The sequence below is a fragment of the Cynara cardunculus genome (assembly GCF_001531365.2).
Source record: "Cynara cardunculus var. scolymus isolate 2C chromosome LG 1, CcrdV1, whole genome shotgun sequence".
Classification (NCBI taxonomy): domain Eukaryota; kingdom Viridiplantae; phylum Streptophyta; class Magnoliopsida; order Asterales; family Asteraceae; genus Cynara; species Cynara cardunculus.
The window spans coordinates 48,716,017-48,731,340 of NC_037528.1; the positions used below are offsets into that span (position 1 = coordinate 48,716,017).

Below are 15,324 nucleotides of genomic sequence, written 5' to 3' on the forward strand. Positions count from 1 at the left end.
GTAGGCGGTCACCCTGGGATTAGTCGGCTCACATAGCGGGTGGATATTCAGGTTAATAAAAAAAAAGTTATAATATGTTATCTTAATTCATCAAAGTTATGATACGTTAATTCAATTTATATAAAAATATAGTACATTCAGAAAAAGACAAATTGCATGAATCTATAATGGTTTTTTTATGTATATAATATTTATATACGGCAAATAAACTCACACACCCTCCTCAGCTTTGGTGAGGTTTGAACTCTTAACCTTCTAGGAGGTCAAAGACTTACATACCGCTAAGCTAAAGGTCTTTTAGTAATCTTAAAATGTTATATAGTCTAATTTCCTACATTATGTAACGTACTATTAGAATCTTCATTTTAATGCCTTAAATGTGACATCTCGAAATATGGTTTACATCTAAGAAATGCAAGATATGTTGGTTCGGTTCATCTTCGTCTAACACAATTTGGTCTAAATGTTTGACATGTCACATCCAAAGTATAAAAATAAAGGCTTTAAAAGTATGTTACATCTTCACTTTCAGGCTAACTTTTTTTATGTTTGAACTAAAAGAATCTCGTAATTGCCTACTTTACAACTTACGAAATGTATTATGTTATGAACAAAAATTCTAACGGGTCATTTCGCAAGCCACTAAGCAGATTTCGCAAGCCAAAAGAACATTCTGCAAATTTCTCAGACCGATCCCACTAGAATCATATTTAATTCAAAAAAAAGTACCATTCGCAAGTTGTGAGATGAGTACTTGCAAAATCTTGGCTATTTTGATCAAACTAAAAAAAGATAGGCTAAAAAATGACTAGTTTGGTCAATTTTTCATACAAACAAGATGGCACATATTGTGTGATTTTTTTTTTGATTAACCTGGGTATCCAACCCGCTATGTGAGCCAACTAATCCCAGGGCGACCACCTGCTTTGTAGATAGCCCGGAGTCACCGCATTTGAACCTCCGTGGCCATAAGGAGATTTTTATTCCTCCTTGAATTTGAACCTGAAACCTCCTGGTACTTTTGACCTTTGTGATTCGTGACACACAAGATAGAGAATGATATTTTCATCAAAAACAAATTTGATTGAAATGTTCACTCATACATGCATGAACTGTGAATTTGTCAAAGAAATGCATTCAAATGAAGAGAGCAACTCTTGTGTGGTACTGAAAACCAACAAGAATGTAAAACATCAACAGTTTATGGTGCATGCAATCACCAAAATCTTTACAATTCTCCTAACAAAACCAAAAGCTCAGATTCTGCAACCGACAATCTGAATCTACTCGGGTTACTCTCACCACTGCAAACCTGAAACGTAAAACAACTTAACCGTCAACAAATGATCACACACGAAGGGTCACCATCCGGTAAAAAGATGGATACGTGTTTGAGTTTGACAAGGAAGTGTTCATTTTGGTCTGATTCCTATTATTGTAACATATCTTCAAAAACTTCATTTTCGTACCTGAGATGTGACATCTCAAACATTTAAATACATGGGTTAGAGATTGCATGAAAATTTGGTCTAAATGTTTGAGATCTCAGATGTAAGATACCAAAATGAAGGCTTTGAAAGTACGTCGTATTTAATAAGAATCAAAACAAAGTTTATTGCGTTTTCATGTAATTTGCCTTTCACAAAAACCACATCCATAATCTATTCACCGACCAACGTAGTATATTAGCATATTGCAAAAGGTCTCTTCCTCCTTCCCAAACATAGTATATTTTCAGGCTACCTTTCTAAAATCACACACACTTTTTGTAAGCCGGGGGTCTTCATAGAAACATCCGCTCTATTCTCCAGGTAGGGGTCATGTCTGCATACATCTCACCAGACCGCACCTTCGAGTGTGATATACTCATCTCCAAGTAGGATACATTGGGTTCATTTGATTTGGTATGCTAACTAGCCTAATGAATATGGCTTGAGACTTGGCTGCAATAGATCCCAAGTCCAAATCATATAGAAGCAAAGCAACTAGTTTCTTTGGGCCATGAGAGATTGCGAAAAGCCTAAAATAGTTGGACCGAGAGTGGAAAATACCAGGGTATTAAAACAAAAAGGAATAAGCAAGCAAGAAAGAAACTACGCTATCAGCTATCCCTTCAATTATCACACTTCATAGAAACTAGAAAAGAAAGTTTTTTTATTACTTCCACCGCCTCAAAATAAGTGTCCACATTTCCATCTAAGTTTGTCTCAAAATAAATAAGCATCCACTTTCAAAATAGGTAGTTATAATTTATTGAATTTCCAATTATACCCTTGACTTTGACGCACAAATATTTTTAAGAGTTGATGAGATGGAGGAGGGGAGAGAAAGAGAGCAGGTTTGGTTCTATCATCAAGGGTAAATTCGTCATTCGGTTAATTATTTTGGGACGGAGGGAGTAATAGACATCCGTGCAGTTGAGAGATCATATCAAGTTTCATGTCATTGTTTGTGTCATTAAAATAAAAGTTAGCAGCAAAGAGGGCGAAAAAACTGATCATTTGAAGGATTCATACCTCATGCAATATGCTGCGCAAGACTGAGTATCTTGACATGCTTTTTCTTCCTTAGCTCATGTGGGACAGGGCCAAAAACCCTGGTTCCAATTGGCTCGCCTTGCTTGTTAACAAGTACAACAGCATTATCATCAAATTTGACCTCGCTCCCATCGCACCGGCCACGCTGCATAGCGGCACGGACAACTACACCATACACCACCTGTCCTTTCTTTACTTTTCCTCCTGGTTGGGCCTCCTTCACTGATGCAATTATTGTATCCCCTAATCTGGCTCCTTTCTTCCCCTTCAAAGCTTGTATGCACATTACTCGCTTTGCACCGGAGTTGTCTACCACTTTAAGATTGGATCTCATCTGTATGAAAGTCCTTATTTGCTGGAAAGGACATTGAATTAAAAAAGTGTTTCAGATTAAAATAAAACGAGAAATCTCATGCATAGCAAATGGAATCCATCAGGGTGCGTTTGGTACGTGTGCGTTTGGTACGTAGATTGGACTAGACAGGACAGAAGAGAGTGAAGTAGGCAGGTGACAGAATTTTGCAAGGTTTTAGGGTTTTAATTTGATATGGGTAGTTCAGTAATTTACCAATCTTGTTCGATCTTCCTGATTTTGTTTCATCTATTTTGGTGGGACGAAAAAAGAACATTTTTGTCCCACTCAATCCTGTCATGTCCCAGTCTTAATATCGCACCAAACATGGGACAGCAATTTTTGTCCTGTCATGTCCTATGCACCAAACACACCAGCATGGAACAAAAATTTACATGTCAAAATTTACATAAAAGAGCAAACCTGTGCCAAGAAACTATTGCAGGTAGTCTCCTGTGACGATCTCAGGATGCCTGAAGAGAAATTGCCAAGTCCCCGCAACAATGAACGGCCAACTAGTTTGGTTCAATTTCATGCATAAAACAGCGCAGACAATCAGAAAATGCAAAACTTATTACAAAACGCAAAAAATAGTATGGATCTAATTATGCAAAATTTAAGTTGTTATTGTAAAAGAACTGCATATATAAAGGTGAACATAAGTTGCATGGACATCAAGTTACAAAAACAATGCCTGAACTCAATTGACAAGATGCACCACAAAATGCACAAAAATTAGTGAAAAAGCTACAGCTTTTGGTTGTAAATATTTTATATTCGAAAGATGAGATCCTCCAAAAGCCTTGGATGGCAATATACAATTGCATATTCCCAGATGAAGTAAGCAGAATTTCGAGCGAACTACATAGAGATGATAATTACTTACAAGGAGGAGTCAAACAAACATATCATTCCCTCGTGTTCAAACCCCACAAAAGAAAGTGTTATTTGACGACTTCTAGTTCAATTTAAGCATAAAACCTTTTATTACCGTCTTATATAACATTATATACTTGAGTGCATTCAAACAATCGTTACAAATCTTAAACTTCAGCAAAACTATTCAAGAAGCCAAATGGACTTGATAACACCATGGCACTATATGTTTGGTTAGTGATTCTGTTACATGCTCATATGCAATATTTAGCTTAAGCAAGACCGCCAACTTCAATCTACTTGAACCATATTATAGAGGCTTCTTTGACCAAGAAAAATACTGCCCCCCGATTTATATATTACAGTTTTACATAATATCATTAATGAATGTCGACGCACAATGAGATAACACTTGGTAACTTCATAAAGTTGCGACTTTATGCCTTGATGTCAGCAATGAGACCAATGGAACTTATCTCATTCTCCTTGTAGTGTATAGGTTAATTAATAATAGTATAAAGGTGGTGCATCCTGAATAGTTAAAGACATGCTAGACCAACGTGACTTAGTATGGACATTGCTTCCATCAATTGAATTCACGTGATGATTGGTTTTGAGGAATTAGCTTTCTTACGCGGACACCCTACAGTTCCAAAAGCAAGCAAAGGATATGTAAAACCAAATGATACCGGGGGGAATGATCTCATAAAAAATGGCAGTTACAAGAGTGCTACACGAAAACTTGTTTATATCACTCGAGCAATCAAATCTTAAAAGCACATACCATGAATGCAATTAGAAGCAGAATTTGCTGCCATCTTGAGCTACTTACAATTTCCTCGCCCTACCTGCAAACATCAGATAATGATATAGCATTATTCCTATTCTTTACCACCCAAGTAGAACAAAAAAGTGCAATTGTTTACAAAATCCATTATTCAGACTCCTCATAAGCACTTCGTAAAAAATGTGACAATTAAATTAACTGTGTGAAAGGCTAAAAGCTCATACTGAGATAAGAAAGTAAATACATTTTTATAGCCTTGAAAACATAAATTCAGAAAATTTGGAAGAGTTCTTTGACTATAAACAATTAAGGTAATCATACTTACCAATGCATGCAAAGCCTGAACTCAGTCAAGAAATATCAAAAAAACATCCTACAGAATGTTAAAAGACCAAACAGACTCAAACTTTGCTCAAAATAAATGAAACTAGTAAAGTTCAGTACATCCTGCATTGATTGCATCAGTATAGAAATTTCTTTGAAACATCAGGTTACCATGAATATTGCATTTGTTTTCTTTAATACCTATTTCTTTTACAACAATCTAAAATAAGTTTTGAGGCACTGTTTTGTTGCAACTCACAGCATCTTCTTCAATGAACAAGTAAATACATAGAACTACATGTGTGAAGCTTCACAAGAATATTCCAACTAGCAACTATGTTTTGGTATAAACACAACCATTCAGTTATTTACTAGCTCTCTTGTGTAGACAACTCTTCATGAAGCAATGAATTTAATCTCCTCTATTGAATCATAATAATTCTAAGGTCACAGCAGATTGATGGTTTTGCTTCCAGCTCGGCATGTTGGCAGAATTTTGATCTATGGGGGAGCCTTAAATGAGAATACGGGAGAGATTCAAAGAAAATTGCAGTTGAGGATAGAAGAAAAAGCATAGCAACAGAAGATGTTTGATGAGCAACAGAAAGTTACCAAATCCGAGAATTTGAAATCACATCTAAGATATGTAGGTTTCCATCAAGAAATCTCAAACCTGTTCGATCAAACACCCATTTGTGTTTAATAGTTGTGCAAAATGCACGATTTTCCATTTACATGATCAATTAGCAAAAGATGCAGCTGATCAACAGAAGAGCTTTTATGAATGAACTCAGAAATCCTAAATGATTTTTGATTTGCCTCCTGGGATTCTTATAGAACTTACTAAATTATAGCCACAGCTGGTTCTAACAAAGTTTATTAGATTTCAGCTTTCGGTTGCTTCTTTATGCTGAAAAGTATCAATATTTTTCTTAAGGGCAGGGACCAGGAGTTCCAATTAACATTCTTCATATATCACTATTGCCAGCATAATGAAGTAGTAAAGTTAATCTAGAAAAATTCAAACTTAGTTGATAAACAGTGAAAGATTTCTGATAATTTAGAGAGGGGTGTGTAAGGAAGTACACACATATGTTGTACATTCTTCTAGATGGATACTTTATGTTGTCTTCTTCTATATCACTAAATGCAACAAGAACCTTAAGATATGTTCTCACATTGTGAGACTTCATTCATTTGTCAAAAAAGAACATTAAGACAAAGACGAAACAGGCACTAGCTCACTTAACAACTACAGAAGTTCAACTTAACAACCACCATAACCTTAAACAAGTTACAGGCACAATTCGGTGCAAACAAGATCCCCAAATTCAACCAAGCAATAAATTTAAACCAACATTTCCCAATCCATAAAACACGGATTCCTATAGATTTAAATTGAAATGGGGTATTTGCATGAAACTATAACTAATGTCAATGTTTAGACTCGTGGCAGAAATAATGTGGGTAAAGGCGTGATTGATGCTTGGGTTCAGGGAAGGCATAGGGGGATATGATCGTAAACGGATTAGCTTTTTAGTGAAATCAAACAGAAGAGGAAGAGAAACAAGGAGATGATCTGGAACATACCTTTTGAAAATGGTTTTGATACTGATGTATGTCCCAGTGATTGTCGCTTCATAAACTACACGGTGCAGAGGAGCGGAGAGGGCAACACAGAAGACGACGACGAAGGACACCAGAGTGAGGTAGGTATTGCAAAAGGTTTTAGGGTTTAAGTAGTTTAGTAAGGGGTTGTTTAGTTGGTTTTCCATTAAGTCCTGTATGAATGAAGCTGGTATTGATTAAGTTGTCGGTATGATTTAAGATAAATTGTTGTTTGGTTGGTCTGCTGAATAAACAGTCGGCATGTTGAAAATAACTAGTTTGTGCATAGTCTATAGTAAAAACTATATGTGCAAACACCACATTTCTGTTAGGCATTTCGTCAAACAACCTAATACATGCAAACACCATTTCTTTTAGCCATCTCATCGAACACTTTCTACAAAAAACAAAGTGCCATGATCTAATCCGAGGCTTAAACAAAATGAACAACAAACAAGGAATGCATAAAAAATAATTAATTGAAAATTTGAAATTAATTAACCAACAATCACAATAAATCAATAAATTACTACTTCATTGCAATACCATATCATTTTAAGAATTACATAAAACCCAAATATAAACAAAATAAAAACCATATTTCTCACCCACATTTCATCAAACACCTTGTATGCATAAATATAATAAACCCGACAATCTTCAAACATACATAATCATAATCCTATCTAACATATTTATCATAACGTATATATTATTTATCATAATCAATAAGAAAGAATCATAGAAGTGAATTCAAGAAAAAAGAAGTCACACCCAAGTGACAGAACAGTTGATAAAGAAAATCATATCCCAAAGGAGGGAGCGAAGAACAAAAAGAAAATCACATCCCCACGGTTCTAGCTTCATTACCCTAAATCATAACATCATACATCAGCAAGAAGAAAACGTAACAGGAAGGAGCAGTGAAGGAATCGTAACATCATCGATGGATGGAGCATTGAGTAATCTTAACCTTCAGGAAGAAGGAGACGTAGAGAATCTTAATAGTGGATTCAAGAAATCTTACCAATGGATTCAAGAAATCGTACCTGAAAATTTCGAGCATACAGAAGCAGAAGCAGAAGCAGAAATGGAGTTGGGAGACCGGCGGTGGAAGAAAGTAGCCTGCGATGAGAGTGTTTTTTTGGGAAGGTATAACAAAGGGTAAAAATATAAATTTACGTTGTTTAGGTCATTTATTTAGCACAACATAAATTTAACTGAATATAGACAGTTTACTTTATATAGAGCTTAATGAAAAAGCAACTGAACAACGTTTTTTAGTTGGTTTTTCATTAAGTTAATAAGTTTTGTACAGATAACAGAGGTGTTCATGGATTAAGTTGGTCGGGTTGAAGACATTTAAACAACTCAACCCAATCCTTACGGTTTGAAAAATCTTAACTCAACTCAACCCAAAAAATGACAACCAACCCAAAAAATGACAACCAACCCAAATCATATTTATGTATAATTAAGTCACTATCAAAAAATCAATGAATAACTTATTGAATAAGCGATGTGTCCATAGTCTCTACGACTTACCAATTAAGCCACACAATAATCCACAATTGAATAAGTATTTCAGCAATGGTTGATTGTTTTTGTGGATCTATGTAAATCAATCGTTTTCACTGTTAGTATGTATTTTGATCCGTAATCGATAGATTTTATAGTAATTACTGTTAATGTGAACATCAAGTTATCAATTTATATTATATATTTTTTGCTTCGGTGAAAGAAAATGTCAAATCAATCGATGTCATGTACTGAAAACCCATTTATCATGTACAATGACAATTTTCCGGTAGAAAAGTAGGTGTCTACGTTTCTATTTTAATTTGTCCTAAAATAAATGTCTAATATAAAAATTATCTATATCTCAATTTTGTCCTTAATTATAAGATTAACAAATTCATTACTCTCTCTATTATTGAGGTTAAAATTGTCTTTTTGCTTATTGCTTAATTAAAAACTGTAATATTACTTATAAAATTCTATGCTTTTTTTTATTAACCTGGATATTCAACCCGTTATGCGAGCTGACTAATCTAAGGGCAACCACCTGCTTTGCAGATAGTCCGAAGTCACCGTATTTGAACCTCCGTGTCCACAAGGGGATTTTTATTCCTACTTGGATTTGAACCTGAGACCTCCTGGTGCTTTTGACATTTGGAGCCAAGCTCAAACCAATCAGACACCACTCTTGTGGGTATCTAAGGGATTCCTTGTCGAAAAATCCATTTTGCATCATATCTAAGGGATTCTTTGTCGATAAATTATTATCGATGATTAGAGATAGCTCGAGAAGTAATTAGTACGTGTTTCAGTCAACTCGTCATCATCTTCCTTTAGCATAGCGGCATGTATTTCCACGGTACTCGTTTTTCCAACTATGAAGCATGACTTAACAATCCGGTCATTATTATGAATATATGAGCAAAATGACGAATCCAAGGGAGAAAAGAATACTAATAACATATGCTTCACATTAAAACAATAACTTCGTAAACGGTTAAAAACACGGCATCATCAAACATACGAATAGATCCGCTCACAGGCGATCTAAATAGTTGCGGGAAATCCTAACAAAAATTCAAACAACCTAAACGGCAACTATATGTTGCTCACGAGACCCAACATTTTCGACATAAAACGCCACCATAACTTGTAAAATTTTATAATCAATTCCAGAACCTCGACTCCAACATGAAGTGAGCAGGTTGGGTTCGCGCTACATGGCCATATTTCGATGTGCCATACTTCTTGAAAACTGAGACAAGTTTTCCGCTGCCTGACTTTTGGTGTAAACTAACCATCATCTTCGTGCATTCCCTGGTGAAAAAATACGACAAATTGTTCAATAAATTTACAAGTGAAAATGGTTCGGTTTTGTTTAGTTCATGTTGGAATTGCAAAATAAACCAAACCTTTGGTTCATTTTTCACATATGTTCAAGTATAAATGGTTCTTTCGGTTCCTAAACCAAACCAACAAAACAAACCATATATATACCACGAAGAGGGTTGTTTTGGTTCACTTCATAAACCAAACGAAACGAGCCAAACATCTCATACGGAGGTTTCTTTTGGTTCAGTTCATAAACCAACCAAAACCAAACGAAACAAATATATCCCACACAAAGCTTTGTTTTGGTTACGTCCTTAAACCAAACCAAACGAGTCAAATATATCCCACACAATGGTTTGATTCAGTTCACATTCATATCATTTTTCACAAATAAAGATTCCAAGTTAAACAAATAGTTTTCAAATAGAAAACCAAAAGGGAATGCTAAACAGAAACAAAAGGTATTTTTTTTTATTAACTAATCTTTTTTCGTCAAACTGGAACTGAACCATTCGGGTGTGAAACCATATTATGCATAAAATTTACCAAAAGGGGCGGGGCGGAATCTTACAATAGGTGATGTTCAGAATAGTGTGAATGAGCTTCACTTGTTTTGGTCCATTGCTTTGATCTGCTCAGAGTACATTCAGCTGTGAATACAGCAGCTGCTGCTAGTAATGAAGGTGGGAACTTCAGCATTTCATATTCCACCAAGCACATATCCATCAAGTAGAATGATAGTAGCTCCAACTACATTCAAAACGAGAACAACGATCAGGAAAAAATGAAAGAAAAAGCTGTCGTATTTGCCACTTTTATCCAGAATCGCTAATTCTTACAAAGAACCGATAAAAATAACATCAAATGAAAGGGCAGACCTCTTTGTGGGACTGTGCAGCTTTGAGAAACCTCTTGATGAACACGTATGGAGTTGGAACCGAGAAATTGAACTGAAGGGTATTCACCATTACCTTCTCCTAATGACGGTCAAATGAAAACAAATATGAGTCTTAATGGAGATCATTAACGAAAAAGTAGGCCATCATCAGATCTTGTTTAATAGTTACCATATCAAGAACTTCTGTTCTTGTGTAAGCCTTGTCAGAAATTACTATAAAGTCCTCAACCACAGGCACAGAAACTTCCTCATATTTGCAAGCTAAAAGCATGGCTGTCACTCCAACGAGCTGGAGTTTCTTTCTTGATACAGGTTGACGCTCCAAGAACCGGTCAATCAGATTGACCGTCAGATATAAGGTCTCTTCCATCAGTTCAAATTTGTAGTGCACCTATTGTTTCATTTGATTTCGAAATCAGAAATCCCATCATTCTGCATTTGGTCTGAAACAAGTAAATCGTTGCATAATGTTACCTCAATTAGCCAGTCGATGAGAATGCCTCTCATCCTATCGGTTATGTCATGTTGTTGTAACATGTATCTTGGTGAAACACAGCTTGATATCTGCATTTTATAGAAAAATGTTGCTCATTGGTCGATAGGAAATGGGAATTTAACATTCATCATTGAAGCTAAATTTCTTGCAGTTAAACAAGTTCCTTTCTGAACAACCAACATGGTATTCTTCGTAACCTCGGATCACAGTTAAATATGCTTTCAACACGAGTTAAGGTCGTTTCGGTGAAAAGGGAAGTGTCGGGTATGAATCTTGATTTGGACTGTGAAATGGTTACAGCAGTTACAGTTTCATGTGTTCTACTTCTAGTAGAGGCAATCTTCATCAATGAATAAGTGATAAGAATCCCAGTGACAATTGCACATATGGACAACCTTCATTAATGAATGCACATAAATAAGTGATAAGAATCCTACCAAAACACAAATACTATTTCCCTTTTTCCCTTCCCTGTAAATATTACCCCCGTGTGTGGTTATCATCCTAACAAGAAAGACAACATAAATGTCATCAATGTAATCCTAACAAAAAAGGCAACACAAATATTACCTCTTGTTTCCGGTAGTGCGCGTAAATGTCATCAATGTACTCAACAACGGCAAAAGGATTACCCTTATCAGCATTGTCAATGTCCAAAAGCGGTTCCTCGTATACATCTTCATCCTAAAAGAAACCGATTCGATGCTTTACGCTTATTGTCTTAAAGAGGCACAGAACAAGAACACCATGGAAGGGGGAAATCAAACTACCATCTTATCTATTTCTTCCAGCATAGCTTCTGTATGTTGCACGAACATTGGTGCATTAAAATCATCTTCAGCATCAATAATGCTGCAGTCTTGAGTGTCATTTTCATCAGGGATTGTTTGGACTTTTGGCTTCTTTCCCTATCAAGAGAATTTTTCATGCATCTTTCACAGACTTTTGACAAAAAGCATGAGTTTCTTTGATCAGAAATACAGTAGATAAAAGCTTATACCTCCGGTAAAGGCAGCGATGGTTTGCTGCTTATTTGTGCTCCAAATGTCCTATAGAAACAACACAATTGGGAACTTATAAGGGATGTTTGATTCAATGTATCCAAATGCAAACTTCTTGTGGCAAGAACAAGAGAAAGGGCCGGTTACCGACCTAGTAATGGGTCGACGAACTGGAACAAGTGGTTTCTTACTAGGGATTGGTTTTTTTCTAGAAAAAGAAGATGACAAATAATCAACATGGATACTTGAAAAAGCAAAAGATCATTGATGAAAAAACCTCACAGATAAATAAGAAAGGGAATGAATTGACTTATTTACCCTGGTAAACCATTAACAGCACAAGGGTATGCTGGTGGAGCTCTGATGATATTCTTGTTGATATCACTCAATGCCCTCCTGTTTTGACAAATTGGGACTCCTAATTTCCCACTTCCTGCTTTTAATCCCCCTCCTCCTCCTATATAACATCAATTTTTTCGATTAAATTAGGGTTTATAACCATTTTTATTAACTCAGACAAATCATCAAACAGGTCATCTACATAAAACATTTTAGAAAAAATAACTTGAAGATCTTCACTAAGATTACCTTGTACTTTGGTAGGGCGGATTACATCTGGAAAATTCTCGTTTGATCCAGCCATTTTACAATCTACATAGAATCAAAAAGCCAAAAGAATCCAATTCAAAATCTACTAACAAACTTCCAATAAAAAAGAAAAAAGGCCCATCAATCTACATAAACAAGAAGTTAAAAATCAATCAATATCAATCGAAAGATATCATAAAAACTCCACTCAGTTAATCTACTGGAAAAAAATTGGGATTTTAAATTACTTGGCATCCACAAAAATTCATGAAATCATAAACACAGAAAACTGATTCTAATTAATCACAAAAAACCTAATACAAAGATCAAGAACAAGATAAAAAACCCAGCCTAAGAACTCACCTATTTTGCCACAAAAAAACTTGAAATTCTTCGAAAATCAGTCCAGCAGTACAAAGAAGAGAGAGATATCAACAGAAAAACTCCATGGATGATCAATCGATTGAGTCGATAAAACAATCTTTGAAGTCTCTCTATCTTTTCCTAGAGATTTATCTGATGATTTTTGATCCGTTAAACGGTGGATGGATGAAACGAAAAAGGGTTTTCGAGTTCAATTTTTGGGTTCGAAATCGAATCGTAAAGAGCGGATTTATGTCCGGCTCTGTTCCCATAATCACCTTTTGAATATAACGGCTAGTCGATTAGAGCCGTTGGATCTTTCCTTTGCCTTGATCTGTGTAGGTTATGTTTCATAAAGGACCCTGAAGTTTCATAATCTTTGCAACTTTAACCCAATAGTAAATTAACATTTATAAATGGCCCTTCTATCAGCCAACAAACTTGGGTCCTTCACTCTAATTTTATGCATTTTTAAACGGTCAACAAAAAAAAAAAAAAATTATTCAAAATAATTTATTATTTTAATTAAAAATATTATGATTTTTGTCATATTTCTTGTATTTTTAGAGTTTATTCGTTAATATTTTATAATTTAAGAATTATACATTTATTCAAATTTAGATCAAACAATTCTAACGAAAATTTATGGGCTGTTTACCAAAACGTTATCTGGGTAAGTGCATTAAGTCACATTACCTTACCGGATGAATATGGTAATGATCAAGAATCTTACCTTGTAAGAGCGAGACAAGGACTAAGAGTCTTACCTGGTAAGAGAGACGGTACGCATTTGCCGGTAAATTGTTGCGTACATGCCGTTTTGGTGTACTAAAATTTTACTCGTTAAGTAAATGATAGTGTTAAATTTTACAAGTAAACACTTACCGAGTAAGTGTTTGATAAACGACCCCTTACCCTATTATCGCATTGGATAAGACTGCACAAATAATTTAATTGTAATCGAATAAAATGTGCTATTTTGTACTGGCATGTAAACTCATGTTTGATCGAATTTTAATTTGTTTTTATTTGTTTTAAGGTATGTGACATATTATTGATTTACATTGTTCATGTTCGTCCATTAATTTTAACGAACAAACTTGGGCCCGTCCACTTAACTCAACCCAAACCGTACGGGTTGGTTGGATTAGTTGGGTTGATACTTTGGTACATTAAAATATTCTTCTAACTTTGAATATGTTATTTCTCTACTCGTAATTTCTTTTTCATCATCAACCATTTGACACAACTTATCCATACTTTTTAAATCTTATTTATATCATATTCAATTAATTTTCTCAATTTACATATATACGTTCACAGTTACTATACATATATACGAATGAGTTATATAGAGATAGAGAAAGATTGGAAATATGTGTATATGAAAAAGGGTACGTGATAGTGTAATTGTCTAATGTATATATTAATAAAAACTCAACACTCATATTAAATTCAATAAATAAAATGATATTTGGTTCATCGGGTTATGTTGGATTCAAATAATAGTAACTCAATATCAACCCAATACTTAGGGTTTAAAAATTTTACAACTCAATTAGACATTGGATTACTTCAGGTTAAATTATTTCACGTTTTGTTGGGTTAATCGGGTTTTTGAGCACTCCTAATTATATGTATTACATATGGGTTGGAAGATGAATGTTACCGTTTACAAGTAATTGGGAGGAAATGTGAACTGTACACAATCCCTAAAAGTAGGTAAAAGGTGAACAAAACATGTATTTTGTGTCTAATGATCAAATCATGTACATGAAAAAAGTAACGAAGATGTGTGAGTTTATTTGTTCTATTTGTCATATATCTATACTATATTATAAGATATTTGACAAAAACTCTTAAAAACCAATTTTTATGCATGAAGTACTGTTTATTGATGCATATTACTTAAAATTCAAGATTACAAGTGATTTTGCATAAGTGCAACTTATTAAAGCTCTATTTTTAAATTCGTGTAACTAACTGTAGATAAACATAATTAAATACAGGATAAACATTCATTTTAAATATAGAAAATCTGAATTATAATTAAGATAATTATTGAGTTCTAACAGAATAATTAATTATTATCTTTATAAAAATTATATCATCAAACCAAAAAAAAAAATACTTTGTTATTAAATCTATTACACCAAAAAACGAGAATTATTAAATAGTTAATTTGATATTAATATCGATTTTTTTAAATTTTATGCTATCTTTAAATATATATTTCTTTCAAAAGTAAAAACATTATCGTTTTCTCAAAACCACATAAAATTGTATTATATCGATAAAGAAAATTAAAAGCTAAACAATAAAACGAAGATTATCTCGTTGCATTCTGCGAGTACCCTTCTAATAAATATTATATATTTCAAAAAAGAAGAAGAGAGATTGACTATGTTAGAGACATAAACCAAACCTGTAACAAAAATGCATCATTTGGGGACAAATTTGTAATATATATAAAGTCGAGAGAGGAAAACCAATTTTTTTAACATACAGCCTAAGGGGCTCTTTATCTAAACACTTACGCAGCAAGTACTTACCGGTAAAATTCAACACTATAACTTACTTATCGGGTAAGATTTTATTCACTAAAACGCATCGTATGCAACAATTTATCCTAGTAAGCGGTAAC

At 34.3% G+C, this 15,324-nt stretch overlaps 2 protein-coding genes across 3 annotated transcripts; both read right to left on the bottom strand.

Moving 5' to 3' along the window:
- Nucleotides 1-1,062: 1,062 nt before the first annotated feature.
- Nucleotides 1,063-7,622, bottom strand: LOC112500541 (50S ribosomal protein HLP, mitochondrial). Of its 2 annotated transcripts, XM_025104053.1 has the most exons (6): nucleotides 7,534-7,591; nucleotides 4,878-4,925; nucleotides 4,550-4,613; nucleotides 3,313-3,404; nucleotides 2,517-2,892; nucleotides 1,063-1,312 (listed from the first exon to the last, which is right to left on the bottom strand). In XM_025104053.1, exons 3-5 carry the CDS (start codon nucleotides 4,581-4,583, stop codon nucleotides 2,518-2,520), a joined length of 501 nt encoding a protein of 166 aa, XP_024959821.1. In that variant the 5' UTR covers nucleotides 4,584-4,613; nucleotides 4,878-4,925; nucleotides 7,534-7,591; the 3' UTR covers nucleotides 1,063-1,312; nucleotide 2,517. The 2 variants fall into 2 exon arrangements, with proteins under 2 accessions (XP_024959821.1, XP_024959814.1); XM_025104046.1 differs by lacking the exon at nucleotides 4,878-4,925 and having other exon boundaries at nucleotides 7,534-7,622.
- A 1,323-nt stretch (nucleotides 7,623-8,945) lies between these two features.
- Nucleotides 8,946-12,931, bottom strand: LOC112516399 (G2/mitotic-specific cyclin-2-like). Its single transcript, XM_025123417.1, has 12 exons — nucleotides 12,681-12,931; nucleotides 12,318-12,380; nucleotides 12,048-12,186; nucleotides 11,881-11,937; nucleotides 11,729-11,777; nucleotides 11,499-11,636; nucleotides 11,299-11,412; nucleotides 10,707-10,796; nucleotides 10,402-10,623; nucleotides 10,213-10,311; nucleotides 9,906-10,084; nucleotides 8,946-9,319 (listed from the first exon to the last, which is right to left on the bottom strand). Exons 2-12 carry the CDS (start codon nucleotides 12,370-12,372, stop codon nucleotides 9,169-9,171), a joined length of 1,293 nt encoding a protein of 430 aa, XP_024979185.1. The 5' UTR covers nucleotides 12,373-12,380; nucleotides 12,681-12,931; the 3' UTR covers nucleotides 8,946-9,168.
- Nucleotides 12,932-15,324: the final 2,393 nt, after the last annotated feature.